General features: G+C 38.9%; 1 protein-coding gene across 7 annotated transcripts in view; it reads right to left on the reverse strand.

Moving 5' to 3' along the window:
- Positions 1-24419, reverse strand: part of CEP112 (centrosomal protein 112) — a 259583-nt gene that overhangs the window by 232975 nt on the left and 2189 nt on the right. For all 7 annotated transcript variants that reach the window (XM_063293475.1, XM_063293478.1, XM_063293477.1 and 4 more), the window contains 4 exons: positions 22561-22705; positions 19604-19794; positions 18308-18486; positions 487-583 (listed from right to left, as the gene is read on the reverse strand). In XM_063293475.1, coding sequence (XP_063149545.1) covers positions 487-583; positions 18308-18486; positions 19604-19794; positions 22561-22660 — 567 coding nt within the window. In that variant the 5' untranslated portion in view covers positions 22661-22705. The remainder of the gene's footprint in view (positions 1-486; positions 584-18307; positions 18487-19603; positions 19795-22560; positions 22706-24419) is intronic.

Consider the following 24419-nt stretch of genomic DNA (forward strand, 5'->3'; position numbering starts at 1 on the left):
AGTAATATTAACTGAGAATACTACTACTGTAGCCACAGAAGCATTTCCATAGTCATGTTTTGGTGGAAAACATGACTATCATACTCTGCCCCCCACAGTATTGCAAAGTAACTCCTGGTTCACTTAACAACCACGCCATTCACTTAAAACCACAAGCCCCGATCTTGAATCACTTAATGACTGCTGTGACTCACTTAACAACTGCAGTAAAAAGAAGTTGTAGAAATAAGTCTGGACTCACTTAACAACTGTTTTGACTTACAACTGAAAATCTGGGCTCAGTTGTGGTCATTAAGTGAAGACTACCTGTAGTTTAAGATACATTACAATATACATGATTTATATGTTTATTTTCTGACATCAATTCTGCCTTTTTTCTGTTTTAACTTCTTGCATGGTTTGTTCAAGAATTTTTGCATGGCATAATTAAAATAGCCACATAAAACTTAAAGAAAAGTAGTTACTGCAAATATGGAAAAACCATACCCTTGTCTTTGATGGAAAGTTCTCATCTTCTGACAAATGAGGAGGACTCACAGAATGTGACTTTAACGCTAGTTTTCCATTGCAGGTATATTGTTCCCTGTAATAAATAGCAATTAACAGAACATTCTGAAAATTCTGTTTTCTTAACAATTCCTTATATTTCTACCTTGTCTTTCTACTTCAATGCTATATGCATTTTTAAAAGGCACAGAAATAGAACAATTAAACCAATCATCATAATAAACCAACAAAAAGGTGAGGCAATACAATGAAGAATATTGAGAAGGCTGCTATTACACATCTCAGAGAAAGAAAGAGGGAGAAAGACTGTATAAATCTTAACTAGAGCTTGTAGAATGCTAAATCATACTTCACCTATCCAAACAAGCTGTCTTGTTTCCATTTTAATTACGTTAAAACCTAGAAGGGGAAAATCTAACTTATTTACCCTGCTGCCTTAAGGAATGTCCTAGAGAACATGGAAGTCCATATGTTCTTCTCTGATAGAATGTAGATCTTTGAGTCGATTTAACAAAGATCTCCTGTAATAATGAATTTTGAATCATAAGGTAAATCAACATTTCATTTTTCTACCTCTTCTTTTCAGTCTAACAAAAATCTATGTTGTACTTTCTTTTTAATCACATTAGAATTCAATTTTCTACTCTAAAGTTACCAAGTTTCTTCTTTTAGAAAAGTGTAGCTACCATTTTTAATCTTTTAATAATCAAGGAAGTTACCCTATCTTAAAATCAACTCAGTTACCCCTGCTTCAAAATAACAAGTCTTGTTTTCATAATCAAGGAAGTTAGAGCTATTAAAAGTGCTTTAGGTTTTAGAAAACTGTATTTTAATACAGTTTTCAGCTTTCCTATTTTTTTTAAAAGCTAACATTTTATAAGGAAGGCAGAAGACTGTAAGCAAACCTTCCATACAGTTGAATAATAGATGAAAACAACACAAAATCTGCTTAAAAATTAAACATTCTTAAATTATTAAACATTCTATTTTTCTAATTCTTAAGCACATTATCAAAGTATGTTAGAAGTATGCATAGTACATTTCATTTTCATAGTGCACTATTACAAACAATTCTAATTATTACAACTACAGGCTTCCCTTGCTTTATGCGAGGGTTACGTTCCTCACATAAAGTGAACCAGAGGAAAAAGGGGGGTTAAGGGTCATCGTGTCAAATTTTGTAACCCAAATGCATTGACAAATGTGCTCATAAATTTTTAGAGCCTTATACTTAAGCACTATATTATTCAAACATGTTTTCCTTGTTTCATGTTTATTACATTGTTTCATCTTTATTAGAACTTTTCGCAATATTGCACAAACAGGTAGTCATCACTTACTGACCATTTGTTCAGCAACCATTCAAAGTTTTGATGGTGCTGAAAAAATAACTTTACAGTCCATTTACGACTTTCGCAGTCTCCCTCAGTCACGTGATCGCCATTACAGCCACCATTACTTCCCCCCAACCCCACAGAGCAGAGAGACTGGAGACAAAGGGATTTCAAGAGAGTAACCTGTTTGTGTAGCACACCCACAGCTCCTAGCCCCAGGTTGCAGTGTAACTGCATTGCTTTCGATGGGTACAAGACAGTAAGCAGGCACTTGAACATTCCAAAGGAAGGGGGGAGCCTTAGGAGGCAAACAAAAGCCAAAGGTGTGAAACTGACTAGTCTTGTCTCTTTCTAGCTGGAAAGCACAGTCATGGTCTCCTGATTTCTCACTTAGCAACCACTTTGCTTAGCGTTGGAGTTGCCAGTCCCAATTAGGGTCATTAAGTGAGGACTACCTATAGTAGATTAGCCCAGGTTAAAAGTTCATCCTAGGGCTGAGGATCCTTCAGTTTTGGTACAATATTTTACATCCAACTTTATTTCTACTACTAGAGAGGTCATTTTCCTTTTCGGTAAGGGAGTTGGACAAAACGTTGATAACCACTTTAACACCATAATAACAATAGGAGTTATTGCAAGTACGGAAGTAAGTGGGAGACAGAACACACAACTAGAACTGCACAACATGATAGCAAATGCTTGAATGAGGGCAAAAAGGGAGCTTGGTGGAAAAATGTTCAAGAACTTTTGGTGGGAAGAAGTCTTGGCATATTTCCAAAACTTTGGCACAAATGGACTATGCTGACACAAACAACATCATAGTGATTTTTTTTCATTAAGTGAATTCTTGGGTGAAAATGATCAATTGCAGCATAGCAAATATGCATAAGTAAATTGGAATAGAGCAAGGGAAACCTGCAGTTTTTTGTTTAATCTACAGTATTCAGTTATGTTTCCAGTTAAAATTTCTTTCTGTTGAGCTGATTACACAATTGCTCAAATTTTGCTGCATGCTGCTTTAGATATTTAATGTATTTTTTCATTATTTTTCTTTTTTCATTATGAAGGCTCTCACTTCTTAGTTTTATTAATATCTGGCAGAGAAAATAAAAATAGACAAACTCCAATTTTGGATTATAGTAAAACAATAAAATGACTTCCAAAATAAATAAGGCAAAGATTGAATAAAATAAAGTAAAATTCTGTTTGTGAGATCCCGTAATAGGAATCTTGGGACCAAACAGTATATATGTTTAGCAGCAAATCATTATTTAAACATGTAGATTAGGACATGTTTAGTCATAATCTACATATCTAGAAGCTTACTGAAAGTTAATTGAAACATGTAGCTTTGGATCATTTTCCTCAATAAATAAATGAACAAGTATGTTTTTGACTCATTTGTTTAATTGGGTTCTCTTTATCTAGTTTTAGAACTTGTGTGGAGAACAGATTATGTTTTAGGTCATATGCAGAAATATTGAACATTCAAAAGGGTTCACAAACTTTTAAGCACCATTGTACATATTCTTTACAATAATAGACCTGTAAAACCAATTTATAAACAACTGCTATATAAGAACATAGGGAAGCAAGGTATGTCAAACTAAAACTTCCAATACATGAAAATCATCATGTTGTTGTTGGGGCTTTTTTTACTTCTACATGTCACATTAGAGCCAGTTTGGTGTATTGGTTAAGGTGCAAGGCTAAAAACCGGAGACTGGGAGTTCTAGTCCCTCCTTAGGCACAAAGCCAGCCGGGTGACCTTGGGCCAGTCACTCTCTCTCAGCCCTGGGAAGCAGGCAAGGGCAAACCACTTCTGAAAATCTTGCCCAAAAAACTGCAGGGACTTGTCCAGGCAGTTGCCAGGAGTCAACACTGACTGAAAGGCACCAAAAAAAAAAAGTTGCATTACTGTAAATTTAAAACAACAATTACTTCAATAATATTTATATCTACTGGATTCCTACGTGTATTTTAGGTGGGGAAACGGTGGGTTCATCCAAATGTTGGTGATGGAATAGTCAAAATGAAACAATGATGTAGCTACTTCACATATTACTTTTATTCCTCAAAACTCGTTAGTTTTCTGGATGCCTGTGTTTTTTTGAATTATATACCAAAGGTTTGGAAATTAAGAGGAAAGCAAATGGAAAATGATATGGTATGATTGCAAAAAAAAAAAAAAAAGCAGCAGCAGCAGCCTGAGGAACTAACTTACCTAAATCTGAACAAGCATTTCACTGCCATGATTCCCATTTGCCATTTTTCCTATATAGTAAAATAAATACTAAATACTAAATTATGTGATGTATACATACATAAAACCAGGTATTTTGATAGATATCTATGTTTTGTGGATTTCCATCACATTTTAGTATATACAAAAAGAACAAAATTAAAAATCAATCATAGAAGGACAGTTTAACACCTTGTTCCAGCAACTGGCCTCTTAAATTGGAAGCCATTTAAAGTGGAGTCCTCAAAGACCCAGCAAAATTTCAGCTACAGATCAACTTCACAAATTATTCTGAAGTAGTCTATTGTGCAGAAGTTTTGATGCCAAGAGTTATTTTCAATATTAAAAAATGTTGAATCAAGTTTATTTACAGGTCACTTTTCTTTAGTAAGAGCTCATTATATATTTATTACTTCTCATACTGTTATCCTACCATTTTTCAGGAGCTCAAGCTGGCATATATATTAGGGTAATTAAATGCTTTGTATTCAAAGACAAAAAGGTACTTTGGAGCAGCCAGGGGTGCAAACATAGCATTTCCCTTCTTAAGCCACACATTTTCTTGGCATTGTATAGCTACAAAAATAACTAAAAATAATGTTGGTAAATGAATGTGAGATACCCAAGTGGCCTCCCACCTAAGTCTTAACCAAATCCAGGTTTGTTAGCTTCAGAATATAGCTGCATTATAAGCCAATAGACCACATGAGCTTGAGAATTCTGTAAAAACTAAAATACAAAGTAGTTTTTCATACTGTAGCAACAAAAGACCAAATAGTACCATTCAGCCCACACTGTATTTCTGGCATCTAGTCACTATAACACACTGAATGACTTAGTTTATAAAATTAACAAAGAAGAAAGACAGCAGCATAAAGAGGGAAAGTAATCAGTCTCAGAGTCACTTGCTGAGATGGGCGGCTATAGAAATCAAATAAATCAAATAAAATAAAATAATACATCTCCAGTGACATCCAACATACATTACTGTGCGCACTTTGAAAATGACTCAGAAATATTTCGGACCACACGAGTGCCAAACCATGCATTTTTAAAGCACGCACAACCCTAATTTATACTGTGCTCACATTCAGTTGTGTCTGGGGAAAGGCAAGGGGGGAATCAGACTGATGCATTATATTGCAATATTGCAGTGCAAGTCCTGCCTCTTTTTATGTGCATTGCCACATCACAAGCATGCCCACAAGGGATGGAGCTTACAATACAATATTGCTTTTGTTAATAGCCACATTTATTCAGAACCCGAAATAACTTTTTTTGGAATTCTGACATGGAACCTACTTTTCAACTTTTTGTACAGATACCAGGATAACAATAAAAGAGAGTATTAACATTTTAATAGAAAATATACTAGTCCCGCCTTAGGCATGAAAGCCGGCTGGGTGACCTTGGGCCAGTCACTCTCTCTCAGCCCAACCCACCTCACAGGGTTGTTATTGTGGAGAAAATGGGAGGAGGAAGAGTATTAGGTATGTTTGCTGCCTTGAGTTATTTATAAAAATACACTGCGTGCACAATTAGGCAAGTTGTATTTTTGAGGATGAATTTCATTATCAAACAACTACAGTGCTCTCAGTCAATCCAAAATGTTAATAAACCTCAAACCTGAATATTTAAGGAAGTAAAAGTGAGGTTTTGGCTTTCTTAGGAGCATATCTATGTGTGCACAATTATTGGGCAACTATTAGTGTGCAGAATTATTATGCCACTAAATGAAAAATGAAAATTCCCCCATCTCACTCATTTATTTTCATCTGTTAAAGTGAGAATAATAAACTCAAAATTTACAAATAAACATTTCTGACATTTCAAACAAAAAATCATTGACCAATATAGACACCCTTCTTTGCAATAACAGTCATAAGCCTTCCATTCATGGAGTCTGTTTCTTGATCTGTTGATGATCAACTTTTTATGCAGCTGCAACCACAGCCTCCCAGACACTGTTCAAAGAGGCGTACTGTTTTCCTTCACCGTAAATCTCCCATTTAAGAAGGGCCCACAAGTTCTCAATAGGGTTTAGGTCAGGTGAGGAAGGGGGCCATGTCATTCTTCTTTCATCTTTGAGGCCTTTACTGGCTAGCCACGCAATGGAGTACTTCAATGCATGCGATGGAGCATTGTCCTGCAGAAACATCATGGTCTTCTTGAAAGATGCAGACTTTTTCCTGTACCACTGCTTGAAGAAAGTGTCTTCTAAAAACTGGCAGTAGGTTTGGGAGTTGATTTTGAGTCCATCTTCAACCCGAAAAGCTCCAACTAGCTCAACTTTAATCATACCAGCCCATACCAGTACCCCACCTCCACCTTGCTGGCGTCTGAGTCGAAGTGGAGCTCTGTGCCCGTTACTGATCCAGCCACAGGCCCATCCATCTGGTCCGTCAAGAGTCACTCTCATCTCATCAGTCCATAAAACCTTTGAAAAATCTGTCTTCAGATATTTCTTGGCCCAGTCTTGCCGTTTCAATTTATGTGTCTTGTTCAGTGGTGGTTGAGTTTCAGCCTTCCTTACCTTGGCCATGTCTCTGAGCACTGAACAGCTGGAATTCATGTAGCTCTTGCACTATTGTTCAGATTTTCCATATTACTAGCAGAGGCCAATTACATATTTCCATTGCTGTCAAGAAATTATTAGGGCTAAATTATAGGTACATCGTGGGAAGCGGTGGCGCTGCGGGTTAAACCGCTGAGCTGTCGATCGGAAGGTCGGCGGTTCGAAACCGCGCGGCGGGGTGAGCTCCCGTTGCTCGTCCCAGCTCCTGCTCACCTAGCAGTTCGAAAACATGCAAATGTGAGTAGATCAATAGGTACCGCTTCGGCGGGAAGGTAACGGCGTTCCGAGTCGTCATGCTGGCCACATGACCCGGAAGTGTCTATGACAACGCCGGCTCCAAGGCTTAGAAACGGAGATGAGCACCGCCCCCTAGAGTCGGATTCGACTGGACTTTACGTCAAGGGAAACCTTTACCTTTACCTATAGGTACATAATTCTAAAAAGAGCAGTAAGTAGCATGGCAAAAGAGGGTTTCAAAAAGAATAGCCCTCCTGATTACAGACTGTTATACTTCCATCAGTCTTAACTGTCAGTTTCTGCTGAGAAATTTGATCACATCCAGAACAACCACAATAAAAATAAGTGTAATAAAGAGCAACAAAAGAAAGATTATAATTCTAGCGTGCCAGAATAATCAGCTTCTGATGTGAAACATAGTTTGGATTGATTAAAATAGTCTTTTTACTGTTTATAAATCACTAATTTTTAATAAAGCTTTTCAGCAAAGAATTGCAGCTAGGAGGAGAATGAATATCAATGTATCCTCAGAAAACTCTCAGCTATCAGGAAGTACAGTAGGCTTTTACTTTGTTCTATAGTACACCACCACCACCTGCTGTTTATTTCAATGTCTTACACAAAGAAACAAGCAATAGCTGCCCTGGAACTTCCTTTTATTGATTCAGTTGCAGTAAATTATAAAAGTTTATTAAAGAAACAGTTTAAAATGTGTCATTTCACTTTACAAAAAACCAAAAAAGGGACATAGAAAAATAGAAATGTGGATGATGCAGCATGTACATTTATCTTTTCAAAAGCCAGAAGCTTTGATTATTCCAATAGAATAATGATGAACAGAGTGAGCATCCTCACACTGTATGTTTTTCAAACAGCCACATTCTTCCATACCATTATCTTTGAACAACAACAAAAAGTATCTGGAAGTTCAACTTTAATATATGCATTTACACTGCAGTTATACCCCTAAAACACAGAAATTAAAGTCCCAGTATTCATCACTTTTGTGCCATGATGATATTATTTTTGTAACTAGGGAGAGTAAGTTTCACAACTGGTAATTTTAACTTGTATTAGAATTTAAAAGTTTAAATTTCTCTTGCCTCATTAAAACATTAGTTTTGCAATGTCATGAAGTGATTATGTTCTGGGAAGAAGTAATTACATATATTAATTTCACTGAGACAAAGTTTAATATTTTTGAATGGCCACATTCTGTTGAGCTACACAACTATTAAATGGAAATTGATTATTGGCCAAGAGAAATTTATTCTCTGCCCTTCTTGTTCCTAAAACACCAGTTCTTCAAAACTGGAAAGACAAAAGCAGAAATAGGCCTGATATTTAATCTTTTGCTGCCATAAGAACAGGTGTTTTTTTTTCCTGATCTCAAATATTTTCATTCAACAAGGTGGTTATGTAATGGCTGCTTAATATTTTCCAGCTGTTGTTTTCCATCATTTAGCTCACCAGGTTTTGCTTCCGATAGTTGCTACATTAGCCTCTGAATAGATATTGGCAAGCTTTTGGAAAATTTTAAATTAAAGTTTACAATTCTGGGTCATTCCAAAATATACTAGATTTTATTGTGATTTGCCTATGCCCCATTGCTGCTAATGTTCAATTCATGGTTTGCATCTTGTGCAACTGCACAAACGGAAACTATTCCAAGTCCTAGTCTAAATTGGTTGATAGCATAATAGGTTATAACTTTTTAATAATGCTTTAGCATCTTTTCCATCTAGATAAATTTTATTCCTGTCTTGCTATGGCTGGATCACGTTCCTTGTGTTTGGTTGGATGTTTGATCACTGTATATGAGTCAAAGTTCACAATTGCATGCTAATATTGCTTATAGGAATGGCATATGGACTTCAAACAACTTTATTAAGTTTGAAACAAAGATAAAAACTACAAAAAAGAAAAAAAACTACAAAAAGAAAAAAACTAAAAGTGTGAAACACAAGAAAAAAGGATTTTGAAGATTACATAGAGATGACTTCCGACTTTCAACAAGAATGTACAGCAATTTCCATAATCAATCCTTTACTCTATATCAAACCAAGATCACATTATTTCTATAAATAATTCTATTAGCACATTATAAAAATCACTAACCACAACTGGTCCTTCCCCTTATATTAAAAGAAAAAGAAATATATAAACCTCCAAATCAATCCCCCCAAAACAGCATTTATTTAATGTTTTCATTCCTACCAGTACTCTCTATATTTCTGTCCACTATAATAGAAATCAAATTATAAAAACATTTAAATTGTTTACTTTTATAATTAATAATACTCTAACAGTCTTAACCCTATCAAAGCTACAGTCATGGGAAAAAGAAAGTACACCCTCTTTGAGTTCTATGGTTTTACATATCAGGACATCATAAAAATCATCTGGTCCTCAGCAGGTCTTAAAATTAGGTAAAGACAACCTCAGATGAACAACAACACATGACATATTACACCATGTCATTTATTTTACAAAAATAAAGCCAGAATGGAGAAGCCATGCATAGATTTCATATGAGAACAATAAGAAATCCTGGGATTCCCATTTTCCAAAGGATATTCCATAATTTGACATGGTTGAAACAATCAAAGGCATTTCTATAGTCAATGAACCACATAGTGACTTCTCTGGAGCATTCTTTGGCTTTCTCAATTATCCAGCATGCATCAGCAATAATGTCCTGTGTCCCTCAGCCTTTTCTACCATCAGCTTGAATATTTGTTATTTCCCTTTCCATCTAAAGCTCTGATGAGATCCTAAGCATTATTTTGCTAGTATGTGAAACTAAGGATATTGTATGATAATCTGCAGCCTCAGAAGACACAATGAAAACTTCTTAATCTCACAACACATGGACAGACTCAACCATAGTTTCAACTGGGAAACTGTTAGCATCTTAGACCAAGACAAATCCAAAAACACTAAAGAATTCCTGGAAGCTTGACATTCAGACAAATCAGCCACCAATAGATACATTGAGATAAACTATATTTATACCCCATTTAAGAGAGAATAAAAAAGCTAAGAAGAAAACAAAAAGACCAGAACATATCCCCTCCAGTAGCCAACACCCAGATAAACAGGGATTAACACCAGACAAACAAGCATTATCTAGACCCCTTTCAGTCAGGTTTCAGGCCCGGATATGGGACAGAAACAGCACTGGTCACACTCATGGATGATCTCTGGCAGGAGAGGGATGGTGGCAGTGCATCCATCCTTGCTCTTCTTGACCTCTCAGAAGCTTTCAATACCATTGACCATGGTATCCTTTTGGGGCGGCTCAGGGAGTTGGGGGTGGGCGGTGTGGTTCTGTGCTGGTTCACTTCCTTCCTCCAGGGCCAGTCCCAATCAGTGGTGATAGGGAGTGAGAGATCCGACCCTTGACTCCTCCATTGTGGGGTGCCACAAGGTTCGGTTCTCTCTCCTCTCCTAATCCACATCTATATGAAACCGCTGGGTGAGATCATCCGTCACCATGGGATGAGGTATCATCAATATGCTGATGACACTCAATTGTATATCACTATCCTGGGTGAAGTAAGTGATGCCGTGACCGTCCTCTCCTGGTGCCTGGAGGCTGTGGGGATCTGGATGGGGAACAACAGGCTTCAGCTGAACCCTGGTAAGATGGAGTGGCTGTGGGTTAATGGCTCTTCCGTATCCGGGACTTTGTCATCTTTGGTTCTTGATGGGGTTGCACTGCCCCAGACAGACCTGGTGTGTAACTTGGGGGCCCTCTTGGACTCATGGCTCCTGCTCGAAGAGCAGGTGGCAGTCGTGGCCAGAATGGCCTTTGCACAGCTTCATGTTGTGCAACAGTTACTCCTTTTCCTGGATCAAGAAGCCCTTCAAACAGTCACTCATGCACTTGTTATCCCCTATATTGACTATTGCAACATGCTCTACATGGGGCTACCCTTGAAGAGTATCTGGAAGCTTCAGCTGGTCCAGAATGCAACCACGCGTGCTATTTTTGGTGCCCCCAGAAGGGTGCATATAACACCTTAGCTGCATGAGCTGCATTGGGTACCAGTTTGCTTCCGGGTCCAATGCAAGCTGTTGGTTATCACCTTTAAAGCCCTACATGGCACAGGGCCAGGCTACCTGAGGGATCGCCTCTTCCCCATTACATCAATCCGTCCCACCCGATCATGCAGAGAGGGCAAGCTGTGGACCCCATCGGTAAGAGAATTCCATCTGGTGGGGTCCAGAAGGCGGGCCTTCTCAGCAGTAGCACCCGCCCTCTGGAATATCTTGCCCCCAGAGGTGAGGCTAGCCCCATTGTTCCTGGCCTTTCAGAGGAACTTGAAGACCTGGCTCTGCCACCTGGCCTGGGGCAGGGAGGAGAACAGTCATGCCTGGGGTTGGCTAGTGCCTTGAAGTACCCCTTCCACGCGAAGACTGAACGAGATCACATCCATCTGGACTTTACTCTTATTTATATTTATTAGTGATACGTAATTTTATAATGCATTTTTATATATTTATTGTTTTAGTGAGCATCTTGTTGTAAACCGCCCAGAGTCCCTCCGGTGGGAGGAGATGAGCGGTGACAAATTTGATTAAGAAAGAGAGAGAGAGAGAGAGGAAAACAATATTCTAATCAGGGAACTACCAAGAAGAAAACCACACCCCCAATAAAATTGGAGGGCAAGCTACTGTATATAAACAGGGAGCAAACCACACATACTTACTCATACCGATGTTACCTAGTTGGGTAATGAAACATCTGCAAGCAAACAACCAAGCTCAGAGAGCACCAAGGACTCCACACTCTGCTAAGTCTCCTTTCTTTCGTATTGGTATATAGTTTGACCTCTTCCAATCTCCTGACTATTATGAGATTCTCCAGATTCTGATTAGAATATTTACTGATTCTTCTTCTCTTGCTTGCCATATTTCTGTAGGTATTTCATCAATTCCTGTAGCTTTCTCACTTGATAATGACTAGATTGCTGATGTAACTTCATCTTCTGGTACTATAGGAAATATCTGCTAAGGTATCTTAGATGTCTGACATCCCTATTGTACAGAATTTCAGTATGCTTCCATCTTCATTTGATCTTCTTTGAATCAGATGCTATCTGTCAATTAGCTTCCTTTAGCATACCAATTTGAGACTGGAACTTCCCTCTATGTTCAGAGATATTTTGGAAAACATTCCTTGTTTTTTCATTTCTGTTTCCATCTTCTGTTTCTTTCTAGATGTCATAATACCGCTGCTAGATTTTTATCTTTTTTTGGCTTTGGTTTCTCTTCTCTTCTTGGCAATTTCCACTGTTTGCTCTGACATCCAGTATGCTTTTTCTGTTTCTTGGCTTTTGGCAGTCTGTTTTCACATTCATTCTTAACATTCTTCTTAACTTATTTGATTTCATTTTGGTTCATTATAAGTGAGGTTCGGGAATTCAAAATGATTCCTGATGTTCTAATTGAAAATGGTGTGTATATACTCAAGATGTGGAAACTGGCTCTTCGTTCTTCTTCTTTAGCTTAACTTGGAACTTGCAAGTGAGCAGTTCATGACCTGTTCCACAATCAGCCCCTGGCCACATCCCTGCTGTTAGAACTGAGCTCTTCCACCTCTTCACACAATAACATAGTCAATTCTATGTCTGTATGCGCCATCTGGTGATATTCAGGTATACAGGCATTGTTTTGGTTGTTTGAAGACAACTATGAAGAGACCATTGGATTGGCAAAAACTGGTAAGTCGTTCTCCCACTTCATTTCTGTTTCCTAGGCCATACAATCTGACTACACTGTCCTCCTTAATATTATAGCTTTGGCATTCTGATCCCCAACCACAAGCAGCACATCTTTCTTACACGTTCTGTCAATTTCAGATTGAATTTGACCGCAAAACTCCTCAACTTCCTCTTCTCCTGAATTCATGGTTACAACATAACCTTGAATAACAATCATATTAAAGGGCTGTGTGAAGTCTAATTGATATCATTTGGTCATTGACTGCATTATACCCAACCTAACTAAGAAAGCAATACCGTTCCTTATTTTTCATGTCCTGAACCATAAAAAGTATGATTTTCTGAGAGAGTCCAATCCATTTCAACTCACTGATGCCTAAGATATCACTATTTAGTCAAATAATTTCCTCTTTCACACTGTTACATTTTCCCATGTTCATGCTTCTTATGAACATACAATCTTCCATTGTAATTCTCTTTTTGCCACTTTTGCTTTTCTTTTCTTCATGGGAGCATCAGCAACTAGATGTCCCAAAGGCTTTAATCTAACCATTTCATAAGCACCATTAGTATTTGAAAAGATCATCAGCCCTTCCTCAGAAACAGGGTGAGGGCCATCCAACATGAGGTGATCATCTGTTGCAGGTACTTTTTTTGAACCACCAGTAACCAGATTGAACCAGATTCAGCAGACACAAAGCACTGGAAATTTCAACAATTGATTGGGTTTTTGTATCTCCCTTCAGTGGCTGGGGGGGAGTGTCCTGTTCAGACTATGCACCAGACAGATTCTCAATGAATATTCTTTATTAAATAACTATTTACAATAATTAAAACCTTGATATGCGAAAACTTGGTGAAACAAGCCCAACTGGGCCACAGCAAGGCAGGGAACAGGACTTTCCACTGGAAAGGTTGACTTGATCCAACTGAAATGCAAGACTGGAGGCAACAGTTCTTGAACAGTACTGGTCGGTACTGGTGCTGAATCAATGGCTCAACAGACCTGGAAGCAGAACTACGAGAAGCAGACAGGAATAAGCTGAGGGCTGGGAACAAGACTCGAACTTGGAACAAGGCTAGAGCTAGCTGAGGTTTCTGGGCTAGGCTGGGTACTCTGAACTGAAGGCTTGGAGACAAGGCTTGGAACTGGAGCAAGGCTGGACTCAGCTGGAAGCTCCTGACTAGGCTGGATTCTCTGGGCTGGAGACTTGGAGCAAGGCTTGGAACTTGGAACTGGGCTGGACTCGGCTGGAAGCCCCAGACTAGAATGGATTCTCTGGACTGGAGACGTGGAGCAAGGTTTGGAACTTGGAACTGGGCTGAACTCGGCTGGAAGCCCCAGACTAGAATGGATTCTCTGGGCTGGAGACTTGGAGCAAGGCTTGGAACTTGAAACTAGGCAGGACTCAGCTGGAAGCCCCAAACTAGACCAGATTCTCTGGACTGGAGACTTGGAGCAAGGCTTGGAACTTGGAACTAGGCGGGACTCGGCTGGAGTCTTAATCTCTGTATCTCTTGGTCACTCTATAGAGCTACACATCTTTTGCTACAGAGTTCGAGCTGTCTTTTAGCTTTTTTAGCTTCTGCTTTCTATTTCTGTTCTGCAAAGTCTTTACTTTTTTATCTCTTCTCCTTGTTTGTTTCTGGCTGGGCTTTTTGATTCTTCTTCTCTTCTTCTGAATCTTTATGCCATCTTAGGGAAACAGTTTGAAGAACTTTTACCTCAAGCCAGTCCGAGGGAAGGAAATAAATCCTTCTCACGCCCATTTTCTCAGCTGCTGCCTTTCCTGTTGCTTCTTCTCATCAGGGTGTCTATCTTTTAGTTTGCCCCTTTCCTTTGAATCTGGGCTTTGGCTCTGTTTATTCCACCTATTCATGGTGAGGCCTGTGGCTGCAGATTCCCAAGCAGTCATCCTGTCTTCCATCCTTCTTGTCTCCTGTCCAACACTTCTGTTATTAGCTGGGTCATCCTGACGATGGGGGAGGAGCACAGGTGTTTATAACCTGTTCAGGCAGTCTGTCCTTCCACACCATCATCCCGCACTATATAATCAAACACTTTATCTTGTCTGGGCAGCCAGGGGCAGCTGGTGGTGGCAGCAGGTAGGCGGACAGCCAAAAGGACAGAAATGGGGGCTGTGGGGAGATAGGCAGGTAGGGGAAGTTCAAGAGGAGGCAGTCCCTTGCCTTACCAAGGCTTGAGCTGGGAGGGATCCATGGCATGGTTCAGGGTGGGTCCTTACCTAATGACCTTTGGGATTCAGTTAACAACGGCAACAGGGACTGCTAGGATTGCCGTCACTAAGCAATGTGGTCACATGACATCGCATTTTATGACTTTGCTTAGCAATGGAAATTCTAGTCCCAATTACCATCATTAACCAAGGACTACCTGTAGTGTGGATTTAAAATTGGAGGAAAAAGCATGCTATGCTGCACTATGCTGATGATTAATAGCCAAAAATGCAAAGGATTTGCAAGGTCTATTAATAAAAGTCAAGAAGCATAGTGAAAAGATGGGTTGTTGTTTATTTGTTCAGTCACTTCCAACTCTTCGTGACTTCATGGACCAGCCCATGCCAGAGCTTCCTGTCAGTCATCAACAACCCCAGCTCCCCCAGGGATGAGTCCATCACCTCTAGAATATCATCCATCCATCTTGCCCTTGGTCAGCCCCTCTTCCTTTGGCCTTCCACTCTCCCTAGCATCAGCAGCTTCTCCAGGGTGTCCTGTCTTCTCATTATGTGGCCAAAGTATTTCAGTTTTGCCTTTAATATCATTCCCTCAAGTGAGCAGTCTGGCTTTATTTCCTGGAGGATGGACTGGTCTGATCTTCTTGCAGTCCAAGGCACTCTCAGAATTTTCCTCCAACACCACAGTTCCAACACATCTATCTTCCTTCTCTCAGCCTTCCTTATGGTCCAGCTCTCACAGCCATATGTTACTACTGGGAATACCATTGCTTTAACTATGCGGACCTTTGTTGTCAGTGTGATGTCTCTGCTCTTAACTATTTTACTGAGATTTGTCATTGCTCTTCTCCCAAGGATTAAACGCCTTCTGATTTCCTGACTGCAGTCAGCATCTGCAGTAATCTTTGCATCTAGAAATACAAAGTCTTTCACTGCTTCTACATTTTCTCCCTCTATTTGCCAGTTATCAATCAAGCTGGTTGCCATAATCTTGGTTTTTTTGAGGTTTAGCTGCAAGCCAGCTTTGAAAAAATGGGACTAAGATTAAATATAAAGAAGACCAAAATAATGACAAGTACAACAAAGTTTACAATTAATAATAAAGACATCAAAGTGGTAGATAGCTTCTGCTTTAAAATATTTTATTATAAATAAATAAAATAAATAAGGCTCTTGAGAATACTGTGGCAGCCAAGAAAACAAACCAATGGATCACTGAACAAATCAACCCAGAGTTCTCACTCAACCCAGAGGCACAAATGACCAGGCTCAAATTATCCAACACATTATGCAAAGACCTAGCTCTCCAAAGAAGGCTCTAATGCTGGGAAGGGTGGAAGGAAAGAGAAGAGGACAACCAGCAGCAAGGTGGATAGACTCAATTACAGCAGTAATAGGGGCATGCACTATTGAAAGACCTGAAAGACCAGGTTAGAGGCAGATCATCATGGAGAAAATCTATGTGGCTAAGTGTCGACACCAACTTGATGGCACATAACAATCAATCAGTACATATTTCACAGAATTCCAACCTCAAAGTGGCACTGATATTCAGCAATTCCATCACTGAAATCTGAGGGTTCCAAATGCTACAGAAAGAGCATAAGGCTGCAGATGATCCACTCCTGCCTTAATATTCTTTGTGTTGAACTTTTTAATATGTAAAATTCTGATTTTTTTTTAATCCATTCAATCATGTCTGATTCTCAGAGACTGCCTGGACAAGTCCCTGCAGTTTTCTTGGCAAGGTTTTTCAGAAGTGGTTTGCCATTGCTTCCTTCCCAGGGCTGAGAGAAAGTGACTGGCCCAAGGTCACCCAGCTGGCTTTGTGCCTAACGTGAGACTAGAACTCACAGTCTCCTGGTTTCTAGCCTGATGTCTTCACCACTAGACCAAACTGGCTCTCAAAAATTCTGTTAACTGACAGTAAAAATACAATTATTGAGGCAAAAATGAAGCACAGGATTGAAAAAAGGAATGCAGTCACCAATTGGTAAAGACAAGCCATGAGTACAAATTAAGCCACCTTAACAAGCCGAAGTCTTGTCCAAATAATAAATTTCTATCTACTACATCAGAAGAAACCACCCAAGTCTCTTAGAAATAAACTGCAACCATGACCTATTTTATTTCTACACTGGTTGACTTCCTTCCTTCAGGGCCGGTCCCAATCGGTGTTAATAGGGAGCAAGAGATCCAGCCCGCACCCCTGTGGGGTGCCACAGGGCTCAGTACTCTCTCCACTCCTTTTTAACATTTACATGAAACCTCTGGGTGAGATCATCCGTCACCATGGGATGAGGTATCATCAATATGCTGATGATACTCAATTACAGATCTCCACCCCAGGTGAAGTGAGTGATGCTGTGACCACCCTCTCCAGGTGCCTGGGGGCTGTGGGGGCCTGGATGGGAACAACAGGCTTCGGCTGAACCCTGGTAAGACGGAGTGGCTGTGTATTAATGGCACCTTGGCATCTGGGAAGTTGTCATCTTTAGTTCTGGATGGGGTTCCACTTCCCAGACAGACCCAGTGCTTGAGTATCCTCCTGGACTCACGGCTCCTGCTCAAAGAGCAGGTGGCAGCCGTGGCCAGAAGGGCCTTCGCTCAACTTCGTGTTGTGCCCCAGTTACACCCTTTCCTGGAGCGAGAGGCCCTTCGAACGGTCACTCATGCCCTGATCATCTCCCATATAGACTACTGTAATATGCTCCACATGAGGCTACCCTTGAAGAATATCTGGAAGCTACAACTGGTCCAGAATGCAGCCACGTGGGCAATCTTCAGTGCCCCAAGGTCAGCACATATAACACCTTTGTTGCGTGAGCTGCACTGGGTTCCAGTTTGCTTCCGGGTCCAATTCAAGGTGTTGGTTATCACCTTTAAAGCCCTACATGGCACGGGGCCTGGCTACCTGAGGGACCGCCTCTTCCCCGTTATATCAAACCATCGCACCCAGTCATGCAGAGAGGGCATGTTACGGACCCCATCTGTAAAAGAATTCTATCTGGCGGGGTCTCAGAAGCATGCCTTCTCTGCAGTAGCTCCCGCCCTTTGGAACATTCTTCCTCCAGAGGTGAGACAGGCTCCCTCACTCCTGGACTTCCATAAAAAACTAAAAACCTGGTTTTGCCAGCTGGCCTGGAATAGGAAGGGGAACAGTCACACCTGGGGATGGCTAGTGCCCTAGAATGATCTGAGAAGGGCTCATTATACTCACAGACTGATAAAGAACTCTCAGCCATCTAGATTCTATCACATTTTCATTTTTTATTGTATTTATTATATTGATAAATGTTTTGAATTTTAACTGTTTTTATTGTAAACCGCCCAGATGGGCAGTGATAAAATTTGCTAAAGAACTAAAGAACTAAATAAATAATAAATAAATAAATAAATAAAATGACCTATTTTAAAAAAAATACTCATTTTGAAAATATAAAAAGGAACAACAGTATAACCTTTATTATTACATCTCCAATTTTTACCTCTGTTTAGATGGTGAGGTTACCAAAGCAGACTCTTCTCTAAAGGAAAGTTTCCAGGATTCATCTGATTTACAATCACTCTGGCCCAATTCTCCCATGACCCAGTCAGGTAAATTTTCTAAATCTTCTGGGATGTTACTCCAAACTCTTTTTGAACTTGGTTCATCAAAATAGATTGACTAGATGTTTAAAAGAGAATATTGAAAAGTATGTTTCGCGATGTAAGTTTCCAACAATAACCCCTACTTTTAATAAACTCTACAATAACTCTAAATACTAGGAAGCCATTGGGACTATTCAACAAATCATGGTTCAGTATAATATGACCTCAACTCTTGATATAGTAGCTCATCTCGATTTCCAATAAACATACATTTTGTTGCAAATTTAAATCAGAAATGTATACAAGTATGCACAAGTTATATATTTTATGACCTTCCATATTAGCATACCTGAGTCTCCTACAACTGTCATTACAGAAATACCAATAAGCTTCTCAGCCTTTTGGCTAAGATCAAGTATAGGAATAAGCTGAGGCATATTCAAAAACATGCAGCTCTGTCTGCTTTGAAGTTGCAGTAGTGGAATCTTTGGCCCATATCTTCTCATACTGTGTGTCCTACACAGGTGCCCAAGATATTACTAATGCCCCAGAATTCAAACTCTCCCTGATCAGTCCTATGAATTCTATATTCAACATCTCTCATCAGATCAAGATTTAAGAATAACCGCAAACACATCAAAGTTACTGTAATAACCTCCAGAATATGACGGCAATTAATAGACTAATCTTGTTGCAAACAACTGTTAGACTAATAGATGGCTAACAGTTGTTTGCAACAAGGTCATGCTCAACATCCTTGCTATCCATCCTTGCCCTCAATTTTCCTTATGCATCTTATCTCTTGTTTTAACAGTGCCAAATCATATTTTAGCTCTTAATTTTAACACTATTCTATTCTAAATTAGTGGCAACATCATCCTATGATGTACTATTCAACTGGATATTAAGTATCTAGGGGAAACCCAGGCACGGGGTTGGGACTTTAATATGGGAGCTCTGGCATGGGTGTATGATCCAGTGGTTTTGCATTTTTATTGGACCTCAATGTAGTTTGTTTTTCATTTGTTTTAATGTGATTCTTGGGGGGGGTGTGACCCAGAGTTTTTTTAATAGGTGGGCAGCCATATAAATTTGATTAATAAATAAAATAAGCCCTAATCAGTTCCCTATTCCCATAAATATAAATATGAAACATACTGGTTTTAAACTACAGCAATGAATTATATATTTACCATGTAGGACGGAAGTGTTTTCAATATTCCTGATTCCGGTTTATGTGTAAATGGTCCCTCCAGCACTCCTCTCTTTAGCATATGAAGAAGCAGTTTTGCATATAAGTTTCTATTCTTCCTGCCAACAATTCCTGTACCAGTACCTGAAGGCTCACAAAGTTTTTTAATCCAAACAGCACATCTGTAACGTTCTGAGGAAGGCAAAAGATACATTTAGGAACCAAAAATTAGTAGCACTGCTTTTCCATCAAGAAGTCAATTCCTTTACTTCAAGATAAAGATTACAAAACAAATAAATCCATTGCTTAAAATGTCATGCAGACTATTATCCTTAAGTACCTAGAAACACAAGAAACATTAAGATGCTGACAGCCTGATACGTTTACTTGTAAAGTTAAAAGTGTTTTTAAAAAATTAAAGGAAACAGTTACATGTTACATATTTTTAAATTAGTTGGAATTTTCCAGTCTCTATTCTGGTTGTAAGCTGAGGACTACCTGCACTTCAGTTTTACATTTTTGAGAATTTTCAAGTGTGCAGCATTCACATCCTATGCAGGCAAAAGTACTTTGGATCCAGGGTGGGCACCTTCCCTGTAGCTGATGATTGCTTTTTAAAGCACCTTTTCCTGGGCTCACACAATAACCTCACGGGCTCAGAAAATACATGTTTGAGTTAAGGAAATGTTAAGGGGCCAGGGACAGGGCAGCAACACATGATCAATTTCTGTTACTCCCTCCTTAATGACTCCTTAATTCAAATACATATTTTTGAGAGCTTTACAATTACCATGTGAGCTATAGAATAGTCATGGCTCTTTTAAGAAGCAGCCAACAAGTACAAAGATTTGGGTTTTTTGTTACTGATCTCCTCAAATAACAGTCCGCCTTAATGTACCACTTTTTGCCACAACGATAACATTTTACCACTGCATCATTTTCCTCTGAAAATTCTGGAAACTTTACAGTTCTTCAGAACTAAAAGTTGTTCTTTTTGTGTATCACTCTTTCAGGATGCATTGAAAACTCAGATTTGACAATGATTCCTCTCTATTCAACTGATCAGTATTTCAGCTGCTCTCATTATTGTACCAAGCTCCCTAATTTTTATTCCTATCTTTAACTCAGACATATTATGTTCTCCAAATGGTCTACCATGCGCCATCTAATAATTTTTTTCTATAATTGTACTATGTCTGAAACACCATGTAAAACTACCTTATTTGGTATAAAATAATCTGTTCTTTTCTTTAAAAAAAGGCCCCTTTTAAAACTTTCTCTTTAAAGTTTCTTTAATAACAGCAAAGCAGCTTGTTTTTCAGAAAGGCCATTGTAATCAAATTTGGAATTAATTTCTTAAAGTCTCTCAACTTGCATCTCTTCAAAAGTCAACAATAAAGCTTATATAAGGTAAACTCCTTATGGGTAGCAAAAGTCTTTCAATTGAATCTTAAACTGCAACATTTTCTTTTCATGTTGAGATTGAGCATCTGTATCTCTCACTCCACCTGAAAATTGCCAGGCTTTTAATTCTCTCTGCAGCATCTTTTCTTTCATCTCCAATTTTCTCATCCTGCTTTGTTCCCTTAAAATCTGTAAATCTGGTTGATCTGAAGTTACATTACTCTTTGTTCTTTCTTCCTTAATATATTTTAGTCAGTAAATGAGTCATATTTCCATACTGGAGTTTCTGCACCTCACATTCTATTATTACTGCAGCTTCGCTCATTGCCTAGAATCTGGCAACTATTTTGGTTGGTATCATTTAATTCTAATTTATTTTTTCTGTGGAATAATCTTCTATGAACTTCCTTTATTGTTTCTATTCTTTTGCCCTTTGCAAAATATGTTTTCCTCAGACTTCCTTAGATCTCTGGTTCTTGCTTCCTCAGACTCTTCAGTCAGTAACGTCTTTTTTTTTAACTTGTATTACTTCACATTACTACCACATGGAGCAAAAATAGGTTTACTTGGTTAAAACTGGCACAATTTATTCTATATTTATTCTGGGACTAAACAAATACATTTTAAAATCTCACTACCACCACCTCAAAATGACAAACTAAAAAGTTACTGTTACTGAAATTTAATTTAAATTGAAGTTATCTTTCTCATAATTTCTTTTCCTCATAGAGTAGTAACTTGGAAGTGGAGCTATTATATTCTCATTTACTCATGACCAGGTGATTATGGACAATGAAAAATTTATTTGACATTGTGTGAAAATATAGGGAAAGATGTAAGTTGTTCTCTTCAAAGAGATAAACAAAACTCTTCCTCTACCAGTATATTTCTTTTCTTTTATATATTGCAGGCAATCTCCTATTACTATACAAATAGCTTTACAGTAATGTAGGACCAGAACAGTTCAATTACATCAGGTACTTGCTTACTGATGAGCTAAAGCAAAGGGTATCATAGCAATTAACTTGGTTCTCTCTCTTTCCAGGATATACTATCAGTAGTACTGTCTCTACAAACCTTTCACTTTTTCCTACAATGGCAGAAAAATATCTGTCTGCTTTGAAAGAGTTTCCAGAGATCTGTGTGGATATCCCAAGATGAAAAGGGACAAAGAAATATATGTATACTTCTCCCACCTTCGCTAAAACCTGGGACATCTCTCCATACAACCAGTGCATACCACACATAAGAGTTTATAACTATTACTTGGAGCCTACATCACATCATTGCAGAAAATGTTTTTCCAAATTATCAACTAAACAGCACACTGAATTCCTACCTATGTACATCAAAAACATTTTATTCAATGTTTGTGTTTTGCACTAAAAACCTGAAGGAGAAATTGTGTATCCACTAGCATCTAAGATTCTTCCAAATCATTTACCCCAGTAATTCTAAGGCTTAAATCGTACTATTACTTACTTTACTTGGCTTAGCCATGCTTCTATATAATGGAAAAGAAAATATGAAATGCATCAGTTGTCTAATGTTTACCTGATTTATGAGGTAGCTTTAAAACATAAGGCTTCATATCCACAACATAGTGGTCAAATTCTGAGTCCAATTTCTCCCATGCTTCCTCTTCACTGCTCATTGTGCTGATTCAATAAACTATGTACAGATGTGTTTTCCAAGATCACTGAAAAGATTATTCAGAAAATCAGGACTAGATTATATCAAGAATACAGAATGCTAGCACTACATTCACAACTTAAAAGGATATCAAACATCACAGAAAATACTTCCTCTCGGGCAATAGAGAATGCTCCTTGCCCTCCTCCCTCTATACCTTTCAGCACAGTTCTGTAAGGAAGATAGAGAGGTAGAGATACAGAAAATAGGATGAATCCACCAGCAATATACACTTAGTTGGCCAGCAGATACAAGGCATGGCTCACAGTACAAACCGCATTAAGCCAGAATTACTTCATATTTTCAAAAGGGCAAAAACCATTAAGTCACAGCATTCACAAATTAAAAGATATTCACCAATCATAAAGGGAAGCCCTCAAAACTTACCCCATCTTGAATTTTAATTATACCTGGAAAGGTTTTATATATTTGCAGCTTTTATCTTAGCAGCTATTATAACATTTTTTCCCAAATACTGTATTTCATTCTTGCAAGATGATGCTGTCAAGGTAATGCATGCTATACGCCAGCAAATTTGGAAAACACAAGAATGGCCATCAGATTGGAAAAAATCAACTTATATCCCCATACCAAAAAAGGGAAACACTAAAGAATGTTCAAACTATCGAACAGTGGCACTCATTTCACATGCCAGTAAGGTAATGCTCAAGATCCTGCAAGGTAGACTTCAGCAATTCATGGAGCGAGAACTGCCAGATGTACAAGCTGGGTTTAGAAAAGGCAGAGGAACTAGGGACCAAATTGCCAATATCCGCTGGATAATGGAAAAAGCCAGGGAGTTTCAGAAAAACATCTATTTCTGTTTTATTGACTATTCTAAAGCCTTTGACTGTGTGGACCATAACAAATTGTGGCAAGTTCTTAGCGGTATGGGGATACCAAGTCATCTTGCATGCCTCCTGAAGAATCTGTATAACGACCAAGTAGCAACAGTAAGAAGAGACCACGGAACAACGGACTGGTTTAAGATTGGGAAAGGAGTATGGCAGGGCTGTATACTCTCACCCAACCTATTCAACTTGTACGCAGAACACATCATGCGACGTGCTGGGCTTGAGGAATCCAAAGCTGGAGTTAAAATCGCTGGAGGAAACATTAACAATCTCAGATATGCAGATGATACCACCTTGATGGCTGGAAGCGAAGAGGAACTGAGGAGCCTTATGATGAAGGTGAAAGAAGAAAGTGCAAAAGCTGGCTTGCAGCTAAACCTCAAAAAAACCACGATTATGGCAACCAGCTTGATTGATAACTGGCAAATAGAGGGAGAAAATGTAGAAGCAGTGAAAGACTTTGTATTTCTAGGTGTGAAGATTACTGCAGATGCTGACTGCAGTCAGGAAATCAGAAGATGCTTAATCCTTGGGAGAAGAGCAATGACAAATCGTGATAAAATAGTTAAGAGCAGAGACATCACACTGACAACAAAGGTCTGCATAGTTAAAGCAATGGTGTTTCCCGTAGTAACATATGGCTGCGAGAGCTGGACCATAAGGAAGGCTGAGAGAAGGAAGATCGATGCTTTGGAACTGTGGTGTTGGAGGAAAATTCTGAGAGTGCCTTGGACTGCCAGAAGATCAAACCAGTCCATCCTCCAGGAAATAAAGCCAGACTGCTCACTTGAGGGAATGATATTAAAGGCAAAACTGAAATACTTTGGCCACATAATGAGAAGACAGGACACCCTGGAGAAGATGCTG

The sequence above is a fragment of the Candoia aspera genome, chromosome 2 (genome assembly GCF_035149785.1).
Source record: "Candoia aspera isolate rCanAsp1 chromosome 2, rCanAsp1.hap2, whole genome shotgun sequence".
In the NCBI taxonomy this organism is placed as follows: Eukaryota; Metazoa; Chordata; class Lepidosauria; order Squamata; family Boidae; genus Candoia; species Candoia aspera.